The sequence below is a fragment of the Bos grunniens genome, chromosome 4 (assembly GCF_055505025.1).
Source record: "Bos grunniens cultivar Pamir isolate PY7600 chromosome 4, Bosgru_T2T1.0, whole genome shotgun sequence".
NCBI classification, from domain to species: Eukaryota; Metazoa; Chordata; class Mammalia; order Artiodactyla; family Bovidae; genus Bos; species Bos grunniens.
The window spans coordinates 9,235,125-9,254,449 of NC_141168.1; the positions used below are offsets into that span (position 1 = coordinate 9,235,125).

The following is a 19,325-nucleotide window of genomic DNA, read 5'->3' on the forward strand; positions in this document are numbered from 1 at the left end:
TGGATTTCACAAAGGCTTCCCCCCCCCCCACCTGCCAGATGTACAAGCTGATATCTGTAGACTAGACTAGAGTTTCAGACCCCAAATGACAGAGGAAGCCAAACAGCAGTCCATCATCATAGACAGTGTGAAACCATTCTCCGTTTTTGAGCAGGTTTTGAAATTGCACAACCGAGACAGTGCTTTCAAAGCACCAGAAACGCAGTGTGTTTAAAATCAGGTGTGTAAAAACGTTTGAAGGTGGGGCATTTGCATTCGGGGTACCCTTTTGGAGGCTCAGAGGTGGCTGGGCTGCCTGTTCCAGATCCAAGACCACTCTGTCTTGGTTTCACATGGTGCCCTCCCTTCCCTTCCTGGCTCCTGTCTGAAGGCGTGGGCTTCACCAGACCTCCTGTAGCTCCCCTCTCCCTTTCTTGATTTAAAGTTCGAAAAGCACTTGAGGACTCTTATAGTATTAACCTATCACTGTGACTGACACACAATGAAGAGATCTCAAAGGAGCCTTGGCAGGTAGAAGTCATCCGTGGAACAGGAGTGTGAGTCTGAATGGGAGTCTTGGGCGGGTGGGTAATCAGTTACAGAGACGAGCTCTCCTTTCAGGCTGCGTTTGATCACTGAGTTGGCTCCTAGATTTTCAATTGAAGCTGTGGGAACAGAATTGAATTCAAAGATTTACACTGATTGTGAGGAACTGAAATAGCTGAGCGCATGAAGCAGGAGTTGCTGAGTGATTATAAAGGTTTATAACAAAGACAGCCTGTGAGAAGGCTACGAAAAGGGGATGACTGTGAAAGAAGACAGAGAACTATTCTGCGTGCAGGTTAATGTTAACGGCAGAGGAAGCAGACTGGGTTAGGAGACAGAAAGAGGAGGGCAAACGCCTTTGATGGGAAAAAAATAAAAATGAGTGGAGGGAATAAAATGGAAGAAGACAGTGTTTTGAGGCTTATACTTTAAAACGTGGATACATCAGAGAGAGAGTGCACGGCACTCCAGGAACATGAAGGGGCAGCGGCATCGTCCTGCCTGGCCTGTGGGTGTTAATAAGCTTTTGGAGAGAAGAAAGCTGTGTGGGTCTTCATTTCTAGCCAGTTTCCTTGCAAGAACAGGGAATGAGGCACTGCAATCACATTAAATATTGCTGATAACACCCAACAGAGTTCCATTCAATCTCATTACCTTCTAAAGCCAGATTTTGTTAGACTCAGTTTAAGATTTTACACTGAAAAAGTAACTAGACATTGGGAGTAGTATTTAGATCGTCCTAAAACTCGGGCATATATATCTCCTCTTTTGTGGATCTCCTTCCCATTTAGGTCAGCACAGAGCACTGAGTAGCTTTCCACGTATATGTACGGCTGATTCGCTTTGCTGTGCCACAGAAACTGAGACAGCAATGTATAGCAACGCTATAACAATAAAAAAGTCAGGCTTCAAACCTAAGGGATAATTAACCCAAGTACACAAGAAATACAAAAGTTATTCTATGAAAGCTCTCAGACATTTGTACTCCTGGCTGAATTAAGAGCTAAAATTGATAATAATTGCTTAATGGCTTATAAACTGATTTCATCTAAAATGTGTTCTCTGATTAAAAACCCCAAGGCATCAGCGGGGCAATTAAGAAGTAAATAGTTTATGGCAAAAATGCTGTCCTATCACAGATAATGAATTAGTTATGTAAGGAAGTTTTAATGATAATGAAAAGACATGAATAAGAGATGCTCGTTTCAGAAATCACACTTAAATCAGACTACAGAATCCAAAATGAGGAGTATGCACACATCTGGCCATGAGGATGAGTGACACACACGCTCGGGCATTCACACACATACGTCATGCATGCACACACATGTGCACGCACAGCAGCTGTGAACTCTGGCTCCAGATCACACGGACGGCTGTCTCAACCCACTAGATGTGTAACTTAGGACTTAATTTCTGTGAGCTTTAGTCTCCTCACCCAAAAATGGGAATAAGAGTAATATTACATATTCCATGGGGTTGTTGTGAATTATTAGATGAGTCCATGTGTCTGATCCACTTAGAATAGTGCTCAGCATTTAGTTTCCCCTCAATACTATATATATAACTATAAGCATAAAATATAAAATCTTATCACACATCACCTAACCTGTTAGTAATTCTAATCTCAGCTGGTAAGCAATTTTTATTTTTGTGTATCTGTATTTTCAAGTTTTCCTATTTTGAACAATATGATAAAAACCACAAGTAATAAATAATAAACCTTAATTTTTTACAAACTAAGTTTGGCACTGTTACTCAATAGGTAAGACTCTATGTAGCTGGAGTTATGAATAGTATAAAGAGTGGGGAAAAAGAATACAAAGTATTCCCCCAACATTCCCAAACCCTGGTGTATACTCCCTGATCCTATTCCTTGAATGTAGGTGAGAAGTGTATATATACGATGGGTTATCACTACTGAGATTATGTTACCCTATACAGCAAAGGTGCTATATGCTCTGTGATGACCTAGATGGGTTGGGGGGGAGGGTGGCTCAAGAGGGAGGGGATATATGTATACATATTGCTGATTCACTTTGTTGTACAGCAGAAACTAACACAACATTGTAAAGCAATTATCCTTCAATAAAATAAAATGACTAGCTGGTACAAAAAACAAAGCAAACAAACAAAAAAAAAGGTGAAGAGATTTTGCTGGTGTCAGTAAGGCCCCTAGTTGACTTGAGTTAATCGAACGAGTATTATACTGGGTGATTACGAGGGATGGCCTAATCACGTGCACTCTTGAAAGCGAGTCTAGAGGTCAGAGATTCTCCCATTGCCATGACATGAGAAGGATGCATGGCTGGGAGCATCCTCTAGGAGCAAGCCACAGCCAAATGGCCAACAAGAAAATGGGACCCTCTGTCTTAAAACCTGAAGGAATTGAATTCTGTCAACAACCTGTACAAACGTGGAAGAGGATGCCAAGCCTCAGATGAGACCACAGCCCTGCTGACCCCTTCATTTCAGCCTGTGAGACCCTGAGCAGTCAACCTAGCTAACCTGTGCCAGAGCCTTGACCCATGAAAACTGATATAATAAATTGGTGTTATTGAAAGCAGAAAATAGAGAAGGAACTGCTTTGCTTTGCTGAGGGGTAGGTGGGGGGTTATGGCAACAAGGAGTGTGGGGCAGGTTCATGATTCTTTCTACTAGAGCCCAAGAGTCCCACCCTGGCAGCCCATTGTCACCCCCACCCCCTACACTGCACTACAGAAACTTCTGAGAGGCATGTGATAAAAAAAATTATATTACTGAGAGCAAGTGCTTAGGAACTTGAGTAACAAGCTCTCTATAAATATTAGATTAAAAAGACATGAACAGCTTTTACCATTATAGAGGATAATAGAATTTGATCAGCTAAATCCCAGGGCTTTATAAAGTACAAATTATGTAAACAAGCTTAATGGTTTTTTGATAAAACTACAAAGGTAGTGCTAGGAAGAATGCAGGAGGTGTTCCTTACTTGGGCTTTAAACATCACATCAAACAGCACAGATGTTTACTTAATTTTTTAAAAATTAAATATGAATGCAAAGAGAGTTATAAAGATGAATTTGAGATAGAATATTGAGGAAAGCACAGTTTTTGATTTAAGGATAAGCAGTAATTTTCCAAGGATAATGGCTGGATCTGGCTTTATTTACTATTGATATTATTAATCCCTGGGAAGAGAGAACTAAATGAAGCTTTAAATACAAAAACTCAAGGTTTCTAGAAAATGTTGATAAGCATCTTAAGAAAATAGAAATAAGAAGCTGAAGTGTTAGAAAAGTATTCACATGAAAGAGGCAAATATTATAAATATATGATAATATACATTCATTAAAAATTATATCTATGACACCAAATTTTCAGAAAGAGAACAGAAATTGAGAGGGAGGGTGAGGATACCAATGACCACGTTTTATAATGTGCCCTAAGATCTTAAAAAGGAAACCAGGCTTTGACTTGGATGGAGTGATGGATTCTTCTACAAAAGATTCAATGAATACACTGTCTCCTTAGTGTCAACTGAGCACTTGAGATGTGTCATTTAGGGCACCCCCTAATTTCCAAGTGATGAAGCACTGAAGTACAGATAGCCAAAAGGAGAATCGCATGGTAGAAGGACTGCTTTATGATAAAAAATGAAGAATGCCAATTTATGTCAAACACGGCCAAGAAATGAGTAAATTCAAGCTTGTTTGAGGCAAGAGGATTTTGTCTCTAAATTATGTGAATAGTGATATTTTTCTTTCATGTTTCATAGCAATAATAGAATTTTTCAGTCTTTTTAAGTATAGAAGGCAGTGTAGAGATCAACTCATTCCAATTCCTACTCTATTTACAAGGAAACTGAGACAGAGAGATTAATTGGGCTCAAAGTCTTCAGGGAATCTGCATAGTGTATGCCCACAGTACAGCTCTAACAGGCTGATTTACAGCTGCTGAAGGCAACATAGAGTCCCACCTTTTCTTGACCCATACCTGCTCTTCTGTACTCCAACATATGGGTTTCCCAAGAAAGAAACTTGGGAATTACTTTCAACCTCACCAGCCACAGTCTGGTCAACTCAACTTTCTAAATATCTATCAAATTAATCCTCTCCTTTACCTCATGGCCTCCACCTTAAATCTCAGTTTCAACTCCTGAATTATAACAGTGACTTTCTGATTTGTTTTCCTCTCTTATTGTGTGGGTCTCCTTTGGAACATCCTATTCCCAGTTGCCAAAGCCATTCTTTAAAAATACAGGATCATCAATTGCTTCCTTTTCCCTGGTACCAAATTTCAACTGTTTTGTTACTAAACTAAACTTGTGTCCACTCACTGAATATGTAACAAAATTAGTCTACTGACACTGGATCCTAGTGAAGGAAAGTACAGCATTTATTGCAAGGCACCAAGAAAGGAGTATGGGCAGCTTATGTTCAAACAACCTGAATTCCTCAATGGCTTTCAGGTAAGAAATGTTTAAAGGCAACATTAGGGGTGTGGTGCATGACCAGCTCCTGCACAGTTCTCTGATTGGGTTGATGGTGAGGTAACACAGCGATGTTTCGGGAATCTCAATTATCATCCTTTTGTTACAACTTGTCTGGGATATAGATACTGCTGGTCAGCATGCAGTTAACTTTTTTTCCATCAGGTGGAGGATTTAGAATCTGCAAAATAACTCAAGGAGGTGGCTCAGGATATTATCTATAGCCCTTGAAAAGGAACTAAATGTTCTTGGCTTTATTTTAAGGCTAATCTATAAAGAAAGCTGAGCACCGAAGAATCGATGCTTTTGAACTCTGGTGTTGGATAAGACTCTTGAGAGTCCTTGGAATTCAAAGAGATCCAACCAGTCCATCCTAAAGGAAACCAGTCCTGAATATGCATTGGAAGGACTGATGCTGAAGCTGAAACTCCCATACTTTGGCCACCTGAAGTGAAGAACAGACTCATTTGAAAAGACCCTGATGCTGGGAAAGATTGAAGGCAGGAGGAGAAGGGGACGACAGAGGATGAGATGGTTGGATGGCATCACCAACTCAATGGACATGGGTTTGAGTGAACTCCGGGAGTTGGTGATGGATAGGGAGGCCTGGTGTGCTGCAGTCCATGGGGTCTCAAAGAGTTGGACACGACTGAGAGACTGGACTGAATTGAACTGAACCTATTCTTATTTTGTCTTGCTTGAATATTATCTTTTGTTTATGCCTTTTGTCATTTCTGTGATTAAATTTGCTCTTTGGAACTAAGGGAAGGCATAGGAAGTAAAGCTTTTTTACAAACAAGAGGTGGGGTGCATGGAGGGCAGGAGGAGTCTAACCTAGAAGGACCATGGGGCCTTCTCAGTCATTATATACATTTCCATTGATTCAAAGTCATTCTCCATCCTCCCAATCTATTTTATAAATTTTAGGATCCAAACAGTCAATTCAATATCCACATGGATGACCCACTTGTCGCCAGGATTCTCTTAGACACTTTTCCTCCACTTATTACATTCTTGACACAAAGAATATTTCATCACTAGAAATCTGATCTACCTACTGAGTTCCTAGGACTACATTCCTGGGATGCCTTTTCCCAGTTTACAATCCTCTAAGTGATACTATCATTTCTCATATATTCATATGCTAACAATTAGCACATTTTAATCTCTAACCCAAACATCTTTTCAGGGCTTATTCAACTGCAAAATTTGCACGTCAACTGAGATGGCATATAGCACTTCATATTTAAATAGGTCAAAACTGAATTCTTGAAATTCCTCTAAATCTGTTCTTTCCTTTATTTTGCATGTCTCCAAAATGGCACTATAATTCACTGAGTTACTTAATCCATATATTCAGGAGTTATTCTTGATAACTCTCTTTAACCATTATTCTCCCATCCTTCACAAATCCTTCACTATTTCCCAGAGTTTGCTCAAATTCGTCTCCATTCAGTCAGTGTTGCTACCTAACCATCCCATCCTCTTCCTCCCTCTTCTTTTGCCTTCAATCTCTCCCAGAATCGGGGTCTTTGATGACAGTTCTACCTTCAAAATACATCTGAAATGCTTCTCTTCTCAACACTTAAACTATCACCACCCAAGTCCAGAGAAGCATCTTTTCTTCCCTGGACCTTGACTATAGCTTCAGACCTGGTTGCAGTGCTTTCAGCCTGTCATTCGTGGTGCTCAAAGTGGTATCGATCTTGGTATTGATCTAGGGTGGCCCCGGCGTGCAGCAGCTAGGAGCCAGGCGTGGGTTCCCAGTCAGAGGGTTGCTGAGTCACACCCTCATGGCAGTTGGAATCACTTTTATGGTCATTTCTTCTGGGTTTCCTTTGGCCAATCATTTTGATTCGCCTGGTTTGTAGTCCACATTTTGTGCATCTCAGGATCCTCCCATGCGCATGCACGTATCTGTCAGCCAAGCTGGACTCTACCAAAGAGGTATCTGGGTAGAACATCCCTTGACATCACTCCCCTTTGGCCTGCAAGGAGCCTTTTCTGTGCATGTGTGGTGGGGGAGGGCTCCTGACTTCGGAAATGAGAGATATGTGGTCTGAGCAGGCCTGTCCTCCTCCTTCAATTGTCCCGCTATTCTTGTTTTGGAGTTTCTGTCAATAGAGAATGAATCTCCAACCGCTTTACCCTGGGGGGCCCATCTACCTCCTGCCTCAGTAGTTTTAACTGAGACCTGTTTAAAACCTGTTTAAGGCCTGTTCATTCCCCTGTTTAAAACCTTTCCATAGCTTCCCACCCACTACACTGAAACATAATTCAAAAAATAAAAATATTTTCTTCCCCCAGTACCACCATCCTTACTTCCTGATCTGCTCTGCTCCTGCCTGTCTCCTCCACTTCATTTTGGGCCCCTACAGTCTTATTATGCTTCAGTCACTTGGGTTTTAGTTCCTTCGAAGAAAATGACTTTTTTCATGCCTTGGAGTGTAAATTTTCAGGGCTTCTCTTCCTTTCTCACCTTTTTGAGTGCCTTGTCTTCATCCATATGCTACATTTTGGCTAAAATGTTGCTTCCTAGGGAGGTTTTTCTTTTTTTAAATGCTCTATCCAAAATAAATCATTCTTCACAATTCCATTACTTTTCTCTGCAGAAAAATTACTTATATTTGTTTACTTTTTTAGTGCTTGTTTTTATTATAAGTTGTGAACACCATGAAGGCATTTACGATATCAATTTATTCTCACACGACACAATTTCTGACAAAATAGTAAATATATGAATGGCAAAACCTAGAAAAAGGATCCTAGAGGTACACTTAAATATTCTTTTTCCTTTTCACAAAGTCTATGAAGAAATTCACATTTTTTTTTCTTGTTTCTGTATCCATTACATATTTTAATTGCATTTTATCTTTTAGATAATGTAGATTTTATATATGCTGCTGCTAAGTCGCTTCAGTCATGTCCAACCCTGTGCGACCCCATAGACAGCAGCCCACCAGGCTCCCCCGTCCCTGGGATTCTCCAGGCAAGAGTACTGGAGTGGGGTGCCATTTCCTTCTCCAATGCAGGAAAGTGAAAAGTGAAAGTGAAGTCACTCAATTGTGTCCGACTCTTAGCGACCACATGGACTGCAGCCCACCAGGCTCCTCGGTCCATGGGATTTTCCAGGCAAGAGTACTGGAGTGGGGTGCCATTGCCTTTTCCGAGACAACCTCACATTGGTCAGAATGGCCATCATTAAAAAAATCTACAAATAACAAATGCTGGAGAGGGTGTGGAGAAAAGGAAAACCTCCTGACTGTTGGTGGGAATATAAAGTAGTGCAGTTACTACGGGAAATGATATAGAAATTCCTCAAAAAGCTAAAAATAGAGTCGCCATACTATCCAGCAATCCAATTCCTGGGCATATATCTGGACAAAACCATAATTCAAAAAGACACATGCATCCCTGTGTTCATAGCAGCACTATTCGCAACAGCCAAGACATGGAAGCAAGCCACACGTCCACTGACAGATGAATGGATGAAGAAGATATAGTACACATACAGAATAGTATATTACTCAGCCCCAGAAGAAGAATGAAAGAATGCCATTCGCAGCAACATGGACAGACCTAAGGATTGTCATACGAAGTGAAATAAGTCCATATATCACTTGTATGTAGAATCTAAAACGTGGCACAAATGAGCTTATCTACAAAACAGAAAGAGACTCACAGACATGGAGCACAGACTTGTGGTTCCCAAGCTGGAGGAGGTTGGGGGTGGGATGAATTGGGAGTTTGGGATTAGCAGGTGCAAGCTGGAGTTAAAGAATGGGCAAATAAGGTCCTATGGGCAAACAAGGCCCTATGCTATTCAGTTCAGTTCAGTTGAGTTGCTCAGTCGTGTCAGACTCTTTGTGACCCCATGGACTGCAGCACGCCAGGCCTCCCTGTCCATCACCATCTCCCAGAGTTTACTCAAGCCCGTGTCCATTGAGTCAGCATCACCAAATATGAGAAGGATGCATGTGTGTATAACTGAATCAGTCTGCTGTAGAGCAGGGCCTGGAGTGGCCTCGGAGCTTCCTCTCCCATGTGCAGTGTGAGTGCTTTGAGAGATGACACCAACCTTCCCCAGTCCAGGTTCTTGTGGCGGCTTCTTCATGGGCTAGTTCTTTCTGGGGACTTCAACCTTTCAATTTCACTTTATACTTTTTCCTCTACATGCTGATTTTTTAAAAATGCTAATTATTAACTGTTCAAATCAGAAGGTAGACTTAAAAAAAATAACAACAAAACTCAGTGTCAAACTACACTTCACCCTTTAGCCTAACAGACCCAGCAGTATTTAGCTTCATTCATGTATTGACAAGAACACAGCACAGGAGAAACAAACATCAGTGGTGCTATTCATTCCCAACATACAGAAAAGCCATCTTCATGACACATAAATGGGGCATAGTTACCTGTCATGTTGCAGTAAACTTTCAGAGGCCCCAGTGATCCACTGCCATCGGGATCTATCCAGTAGTAATTTGAGGTCTGGCCCAGGTGTTTGTATGCTTCACAGGAAGGCTCATAGATGGCTGGAAAGAAATATCCTGCATGAGCTCAGCACCCAAAAAAGAGCCTCCCGAGATCCATGCCCCAGTTACAGACCAAATGCTACCAAACTGCTGATTAGAAGCATATCCTCAAGTTAGAATGAGCCCTCTTTTTTCTACAAGTTAACTCACAATTTGATCTTTAGTCCACAAGCATTCTTTCTGACCTAACAAAGACATTAAGTTCCTGCTATGGCTTTATAGTTAGGGAAAAGTCTAAAAAAATTCAATAAATTGTGGAATAAATGTAATGTTTGCTTAAAACAGGTGCTCATGAGCATTGAAAAATATTTAGTTTATACTTATTTACAGATATCTCCTTACTGTAAGGAACATAACTGAAAGGCCATGAATATTGACTGCATTGTCGGTCAATCAGCTAAGAGATCAGAGAAAATCTGCCCCCCTCCCGACCCCACACACACAGACAGACAAACACACAGACACATTTTTGCATATTTAGTATAAATTTCCTACAAACAGCATGTGATTGCTAACCTTCCTTTATTTCAGGAAAAAAGGAAAGAAATGCCCCTGCTTCATTTTGTTACAAGTGCTTTAATTACATTAAATCTAGTTTTTGTTAAAAAAAAAAAAGACATTTATGTAATTAGGTTGTAGCTTTTCATCATGTTCCTTTTTGTTCCCTTGCTCCCAGCACATTTTCTTTTCTCACAGAGAATGCACCTGATTTCAGTAGCACAGAATGGACACTGACATACCTCCTTTATAGCTGGAACTTCTAAAACACTGTTGTGAAAACTTTTTAAAAATAGCTCTACACTGACTTTATGAGGGATTAGACAGTATTTAGCTAAGAACTACTGAGACAGGAGGTAGATGGCCCCTCACCCCAACACAGGGTAAAGCATTGGAGATTCATCCCCTATGGACGAAATTCCTAGCAGGGCAATTAAGCGAGGAGGTTGGGCCTTGCCCAGACCACATATTTCTCATTCCTGAAGTCAGGAGACTTCCCTGACCACACGTGTGCAGAAAGGCTCCTTAAAGGTCAAAGTGGGAGTAAAGTCAAGGGGTGATCAACCCATATGCCCTTGCAGTAGGATCCATCTTGGCAAAGAGATGCATGCACACACATGGAAGGGTCCTGCTGCTGCTGCTGCTGCTGCTGCTGCTGCTAAGTCGCTTCAGTCATGTCCGACTCTGTGCAACCCCATAGATGGCAGCCCACCAGGCTCCCCCATCCCTGGGATTCTCCAGGCAAGAACAGTGGAGTGGGTTGCCATTTACTTCTCCAATGCATGAAAGTGAAAAGTCAAAGTGAAGTCGCTCAGTCGTGTCTGACTCCTAGTGACCCCATGAACTGCAGCCTACCAGGCTCCTCCGTCCATGGGATTTGCTAGGCAAGAGTACTGGAGTGGGGTGCCATTGCCTTCTCCAGAAGGGTCCTGAGATACAGCAAATATAGACTGTGAACCAGGCAAATCAAAATGATTGGCCAAGGGAAACCTGGAAGAAATGCCCCACGTAAGTGATTCAAACTAGCAAAGATTCTCCTTCTGAGTCTGCCTGAGTGTCTATATCCACACATATTGTACTCTTTTCCTCTTAATAAATACTTTACTTGCTTCACTGCTTTCTGTCTTTGTGGAAATTCTTTTCCGCAAAGCTAAAGGGTCAGGGCCCTTGTCACTGACCACTGGTCTAATGGCTAGGATCTGGTGCTCTTACCATTGCGACCTGGCTTCAGTTTCTGGTTGGGAACCCAAGCCCCTCTCTGAGCCATTGCTGGCCGAGGCCACTCGAGATCACTACTATTGGTAAAAATCTATATATTGATAAGTGGAGTCTTTTGGAAAAGTGCTCTTGAATTCAACACTCCCAGCATCTGCCCTTTCCTAAGTTATAAAGCGAAGGTCTGACTCTGGGGCTGCCTCTTTCTACTTCCCTCTCCCAGGTTCTTGGTGCCTCCCTTTGGCTCTCCATGTTTCCTCTTCCCAAAGATGCTAGACCTTAAATTCTATTTCATTTCAGCAAACACAGCACACTACAACAGTTCTGAAATGCTTTGATTTACTCAGGGCTTGCTTTCCACTTGCTTTCTTCCTTCTGCAACTAGTCATTGAGCCCATATGATGTGTTGAGCAGTAGATTAGGTAAAACAAGTACAGCTGTGAACAGCACAGTTCAGGGACCTTTGGAGCAGGGGCAGTTCACTCAGTACTCAGCCACTGTTCATTCATGAAGTGCAACTGGAAGAAAATGTGGCTAGAGTGTTAAGCACAACCACACACTTTTGTCCCAGTGATCAGTGGTAAAGAACACACCAGTCAATGCAGGAGATGAGGGTTTGATCCCTGGGTCTGAAAGATCCCCTGAAGAAGGAAATGGCAACCCACTCCAGTATTCTTGCCTGGAAATTTACATGGACAGAGGAGCCTGGTAGGCCATGCCCAAGAGGTCATAAAGAGTCAGACATGCCTGAGCAACTGAGCATGCAATTATTAATATGCCACTTTCTGCCTCCCAATTATCAAATTTAGATAATAAACTATGGTTACTCTAATTCTGAATGCCATACCAAGTAAAGTAAGGCAATAAAAGACAGTGAAGAAATATTTTTTAAAGTTTCAGCAGAAAGATGATATACTTTGAGAGAGGTTTTAGAAAGAAGGTTCCTTGTAGCAAAACACAATAGATCTTAGGGAAGCAATTCAGAAGGTAATGAGAGCAGATAGGCTATACTTGCCATTTGCGTGCATGCTCAGTCATGTCTGATTCTTTGTGACGACATGGACTGTAGCCCACCAGGCTCCTCCATCCATGGAATTTTCCAGACAAGAATACTGGAGTGGGCTGCTATTTCCTCCTCCAGGGGATCTCCCCAACTCAGGGATCAACCTGCATCTCCTGCATTAGCAAATGGATTCTTTCCCACTGAGACACCTGGGAAGCTCTGCTGCTGCTGCTGCTAAGTCGCTTCAGTTGTGTCCGACTCTGTGCCACCCCATAGACGGCAGCCCACCAGGCTTCCCCCTCCCTGGGATTCTCCAGGCAAGAACACTAGAGTGGGTTGCCAGTTCCTTCTCCGATGCATGAAAGTGAAAAGTGAAAGTGAAGTCACTTAGTCGTTCCTGACTCTTAGCGACTCCATGGACTGCAGCCTACCAGGCTCCTCTGTCCATGGGATTTTCCAGGCAAGAGTACTGGAGTGGCCATTGCCTTCTCTGCCTGGGAAGCTCAATACTTGCCAAAGGGCTATGGTGAGATGGCCAGAGCTATTATGAGAACGGATAAAACAAATAAGACAGGATAAAATAGACGGAACTGATCACACGTTTAAGATCAGGAAGTGGACATAGTTGGAAAGAAAGAAAGAATGCGTTAAATTCACAATCTCTGAAACCAATTGCCTTGTTAACTTTTGACAATCTTCCTTCAGATTATTGCAATTATTATGTACAGTTAAAAATCACTTAGAAGATAAGGTTTAAATTCTTAGTTTTTCCAATTAGCCAGTTCAGCCAATCTACCATTAAAAACTGTCATCTTTGTTTTCCAGCGTCCCCTCTGTCATTTTCCTTATCATCTGATATCTGGTTTATAGCAATCATCTTATTAACTGACTGCTCTACCCAAATATCGCTTCACTCCCCACCCAATTATGCTTTTTTAATCCAATGTTGGTCTTGTCCTAAAACATTACTTTAAGTTAAATGTGTAATAGTTCTTCCTCATCTCTGACAGTGTGTCCCAGATCGCCATCTAAGCATGCAAAACCTTCCAAAATCCTTACAGATCTCATTAGGTTTCAGCAACTTGCTGACATCAACCTTGCTCTCTGCTCAGGCAAATCTGACAAAGGAACTTATTTAACCTATGTTTACCCTTTCTGGGATTGCCTGTGGTTTTCTACAGGCCTTTTTCTCAATCTATAAAACTTCTCAGTCAGAGTTAACTATGAAGGAACAAGTGTTAAGAAACAGGGCTCCAGTCAAACACATCTAAGTTTAAATTCTGACTCCACCAAGCACTAATTATATAACCTTGGCAAAGATATTTAATCTCATTTAGCTTTCATGCACTGGAGAAGGAAATGGCAACCCACTCCAGTGTTCTTGCCTGAAAAATCCCAGGGATGGTGGAGCCTGGTGGGCTGCTGTCTATGTGGTCGCACAGAGTCGAACACGACTGAAGTGACTTAGCAGTAGCAACAGCAGCAGCCTTGTCTAGGAAATAGGTTGGAGAAGGAAATGGCAGCTGACTCCATTATTCTTGCCTGGAGAATCCCATGGACAGAGGAGTCTGGCAGGCTGCAGTCCGTTGGGTTGCAAGAGTCGGACACGACTTAGCGACTAAACCACCACCACCAGGAAACAGGTATCATAGGTATATTAATTAATGGTTATGTGTGCTCAGTCATGTCCAACTCTTTGTGACCCTATGGACTGTAGCCTGCCACGTTCCTCTGTCCATGGGATTTTCCAGGCAAGAATTCTGGAGTGGGTTGCCATTCCAGGGGATCTTCCCGACCCAGGGATTGAATTCACATCTCCAGCATTGACAGGCTGATTCTTTACCACTGAGCCATCAGGGAAGCCCCTATATTAATTAATAGGTGGAGTGTTTATTGTTAATGCAATAATTATTATTTAGGCACCACTGACCTTTTTCCTTTCTTGAGGAGACCTTCTCTAATCAAAACATCCTGCTTTCTGTACAGTCCAGGGCTCATCTCATGAACTATAATGCTTAATTATAGTCAATGTAAGACTCGATTGATTGTTGTTAATTAAAACATATATGAAAATTTTACTTCCTAGTAAGATTGTGAACTGTCATGAGGACAGGGTCTAGAAAATGTGCTTTTCCTTTTTACTCTATATTAAGCTATTAATAACCTGGTAGCTGGTTAAGAAAGACTATTGGAATGAAACTTAAAATGTACCTACCCTTCATCCTGTTCTGATTTTGATAAATGATTAGTTGGCTTGCCAGAAGAAGTCTATCCATATGAAAGCACGCTTGGATGATAGTAAGGATAGGGAACTACTAACATTTCTGTGTAAGCATACAAGCATTTTGAGCACACAGTTGAAAGCATGTGGGTGAGGGAAATTTGGATAAGCGAGAAGCTTTTTATTTTTCTTCAAAGTGTGACAATTATTCGGCTTGTCTCTAACCTAAAACAGGTTTACTGGCTGCTTTTGCCTCATCAACACAAATAGAAAGGCAAAACTTTAGTCCAAACTTTATCATGTGTGAAAAATCACCTGGAGAGCTTGTTAAGACAGGGATTCCTGGGCCTCACCCCAAAGATTCTGACTCAGTAGAGAATTTGCAGTGCTAACAAGATCCCAAGTGATGCTCATACTGCTGGTTCTGACTTCATTTTGAGAAGCATGGCTCTAATCATGAAAAAATAAAAATTAACTCAAGAAGGGTGGACTAATTCTTTATTTATATTTTAATATAAACAGGAAAAACAGGTCACTGCAAGGCAATACAGTACAATTTTAAATAACATAAGGCTAGACTGCCACCTCACTTCGCTCAGAATAATAAAAATAGAACTCCAAATAAGCTCTAAATAAAAATACATGTCAAAAGAAATATACTTGGATGGATGTGCAGAAAAATATTTGGAAAGAAATATATATGTTTCCAAAATACTCTTGTTACCTCTGTTACCATTGAGTATTACTCAAACGGTCACAGTGGTTGTCTTTCCACAGTAAGATTATGGATGATTTAAAACTTCATACTTTCCAGTGTTTTCCACACTATATAATGTGCATAAGTTATAATATCATTAAAAATACACTTGCAAAATATATACATGGAATAATAACACTGAGACAAAATGGCAAGAACAGATGTATATAGTAAAATTATATTCATTCTGTCCCTCACTTAGAAATTAACAGATTTCTGTTCAAATCTCCTTTCTGTCATTTATGACCAAGACACTCCCCTTAACTTTTCTTTTTCTCAACCATAAAATGAAGGCAATAGTACCTCCTCCACCAAGTTAGCATAAATATCAAGTGAAATCACACACTTTTTAAACTAAAAAGCATTGAGTGCATGGATATTTTAATGCACAGAAGAATTTAGTATTTAGCTTGCATGCCTCAGCCAGTTAACCCTGTACTCAGTGGAGTCCTATCTGGGTTGCACAGTTTGTGCATATCAAGCCCCAGGGAGATGACAGCGCAGAAGGGGCTAAGTCAGCAACCACCGAAGAAAGAGAGGATCTGAGCTATCGTCAGTGATCGAGCTTTTCTAGTAGACTGCAGGAGAACAGAAAGGCAATTGGACTAGTGGCAAAATAAATAGACTCATCAAGTTCATTGATTTATTGGACGAGTAATTCTTCTGTTTCAACTCCTACTCCCAAACAAATTTCTCATATTATTCTACATATTCTTAAATAAATCTCAGGTGTTCAGAAATATGACCGTTGAACACATGATATTGAATTTCATAGCTTAAAAATATCCAGAAAGTGGCAAATCCTAAGTACTTATTCATTTTCATTAAATATTGAATATTGTCTGTGTGATATCATATTAGCTGTTATGCAAAATGACAAAGCACTACTGTATCAGTTTCAGAGGGCTGCTGCAACAGTAACCAAATGCTTAGTGGGTTGAAAGAAATCTATTGGTCAGATGTTCAAAGTAGGTTTCACCGAGCTAAACAGGGCTGTATTCCTTCTGAAAACCTCTAAGGGAGAATCCATTTTCTTGCTTTTCCCAGCTTCCGGAGTCTACCTGAATTCCTTGGTTCATTTTCCTATTTCTTCATCTGCAAAGTCAGCTGTAGTTAGTGGGATCTTTCTCATGCTCCACTCTGATTCTCTGCTTGATTGTCACCTCTCTCTATTTTAAAGAACTCTGGTTACATCAGGCCCACCCAGATAATTTGGGGCACTCTCTTCATGAGAAGGTCTTTACTTAATCATAGTCTCTTTGCCATATAAAGTAATATATTCACAGGTTGCACAGTTTAGGATATAGACATGTTTGGTGGAGAGAGGATTATCCTGTCTATCACAACTATATAAAAATACTGTGATTGTTCTATATAAAGAAAAATTCTTATTAAGTACCTAATGTACTCCCAGAGAAGGCAATGGCACCCCACTCCAGTACTCTTGCCTGGAAAATCCCATGGACGGAGGGGCCTGGGGGGCTACAGTCCATGGGGTCGCTAGGAGTAGGACACAACTGAATGACTTCACTTTCACTTTTATGCATTGGAGAAGGAAATGGCAACCCACTCCAGTGTTCTTGCCTGGAGAATCCCATGGATGGGGGAGCCTGGTGGGCTGCGTCTATGGGGTCACACAGAGTCGGACACGACTGAAGCGACTTGGCAGCAGCAGCCATGTACTCCCAGTGTTGCTGATTAGCGAAAGATGTCAACACTTCACATGGGTAGAAAGAAAAGCAAAGAGCTTAAGAGCAAAGATATGAAATAGGTCTAAAGCACTAGGAACAAAGCATGACTTAAGAATGTTTAGTGTAAAGATAGTGTACAAGCAAGGAGCCACCCCCAGGGAAAAGGATAAGTCTCAATAGTATGAATTGTTTTAGAAAATCGGAATGGGAATCAGGTCAGGGAAATGCTAATACATTTAATGAGCAGATTTGGGTGACTCTTTTAATATTTCTTGGTGGTAGCATTTGTAGAAACTGGATTATAAGAAAAGGAATTAGTTGGTGGAACGGAATGGGGGGTGACCACATTATTGTAGGAATTTAAACCATGAAAGGTAAAAAATTATAAAAAAAAGTTGATAGAGATTGCTAAGTAAAAGTGAGAGAATTTTTGTTAGAATATGTGAGATAGATTCGTGTTTATTATTAATGGTATAGTTTGTGGTTATAAAGAAAATTTATATTCCTTGGATTAATCCTGAAAAAATAACAAATAATTAAAAGAAAAGAAACTTCTGTTTCCCTAGCTCCATAAGTAAACTTGGGGAAGCTTGTGTTTCATTCTTTGGAATGCCAGGCCCTTCTCCTCCCTCTTTTCTAGACTTTCTTCAAGCGTATGAGATGCCCACGTAAACATCAGAATCCAGGATACATAATGGCCAGGTTTCACTAGTGGTTGTTACAGACTCATTCCTCTGCTCACTATCAGCCACCGGGGAATAAGCTCTAAATCTGATGGTCAATTTCAGAGTCTTGATAATACATAAACAACAACTTTGCCTGTTAATGCATCTTTACCAGCACTAGCTAGATTGATTTAAAATAAAAGAAAAAGAAAAGTTTCTTACTTGGCAAAAAAAAAAAAAAACAAAACTTCATTATTGTTTGATTTGAAAATTTACTTTCACATATACATTGGAAAGATTTAAAAATCTTCTATGAAGTGTATAGTTATGGCTTTTGCCCACTTATTTATTGTCAGCATTTTTCTATTGACTTAAATCACCTAAGATATAAATGCAGATTAAAATCTGCATTATCGTATTTGTCTTCCTTGGTTTTTGCCTTATTACCTCGAATACGTAGTTTTGGATATATAATACTTTATTATTAACTCTATTAAGATTTCCCCTTTAAAAATGCTTTCAAAACTCTTAAATGTATACTATTATCTTCCATCTGTGGCAGTAAAAGTCTTGACTCTAAGACTAAGGAGTTAGTATTTACTCTGTAAGCATAGGCTAAAGAATTTAAAATAATGTAGTAACATCATCAATTTTGTGTTTAAGGAGTACCTCCTGACACTTGTGTGGAAACGTTGCATGCTCAGTCACTTCAGTCATGTCCAACTCTTGAGACCCTATGGACTGTAGCCCACCAGGCTCCTCTGTCCATGGGTTTCTGCAGGCAAGAATACTGGAATGGGTTGCCATGGCTTTCTCTAGGGGATCTCCCTGATGCAGGGATTGAACCCATGTCTCCTCCAACTTCTGCACTGAAGGCAGATTCTTTACCACTGAGCCACCTTGGGCAGGTAAGGAAAGTTAATATCAACTAGGAGATTATTATGGGCTTCCCCAGTGGCTAAGTGTTAAAAGAATCCACCTGCAATGCAGGACACGAAGGAGACACAGGAGAAGCAGGATTGATCCCTGGGTCCGAAAGATCCTCTGAAAGAGGGCATGGCAACCCACTCCAGTATTCTTGCCATGAAAATCCCATAGACAGAGGAGCCTGGTGGGTCCATGGGGTCCATGGGGTTGCAAAGAGTCAGACACCACTGAAGTGAGTGAACGTGAGCATAAGGAGACTATTGCAAGGGGACATGGAAACGAATCATAATACACATATGATTGAGACCTAAAGCCCCTGAAAAAAAAAAAGAGAGAGAGAAAACCTGTGATTTGTGCCATGGCTTCATTTCTTACATAAACACTGATTCAAGAAGGGCACTTCTATGGGTTGAAATGTATCCCCTAATAGGTTTTGAAGTTCTAAACTTTATTTGCAAATAAGATTTTTGAAGGTGATTAAGTTAAGAAATCAGTCCTGAATATTCATTGGAAGGACTGATGCTGAAGCTGAAACTCCAATACTTTGGGCACCTGATGTGAAGAACTGACTCATTTGAAAAGCCCCTGATTCTGGGAAAGATTGAAGGCAGGAAGAGAAGGGGATGACAGAGGCTGAGATGGCTGGATGGCATCACTGACTCAATGTACATGAGTTTGAGTAAGCTCTGGGAGTTGCTGATGGACAGGGAAGCCTGGCATGCTGTAGTCCATGGGGTAATAAAGAATCAGATGCGACTGAATTGAACTGAACTGAAGTTAAGATGAGGTCATTAGGGTGGCCCCTAATCTAAGGGGG

General features: G+C 40.9%; 1 protein-coding gene across 5 annotated transcripts in view; it reads right to left on the bottom strand.

Annotated features, from left to right (window-relative positions):
• Nucleotides 1–19,325, bottom strand: part of CNTNAP2 (contactin associated protein 2) — a 2,322,173-nt gene that overhangs the window by 807,077 nt on the left and 1,495,771 nt on the right. For all 5 annotated transcript variants that reach the window (XM_086398240.1, XM_086398242.1, XM_086398243.1 and 2 more), the window contains one exon: nucleotides 9,412–9,531. In XM_086398240.1, coding sequence (XP_086254366.1) covers nucleotides 9,412–9,531 — 120 coding nt within the window. The remainder of the gene's footprint in view (nucleotides 1–9,411; nucleotides 9,532–19,325) is intronic.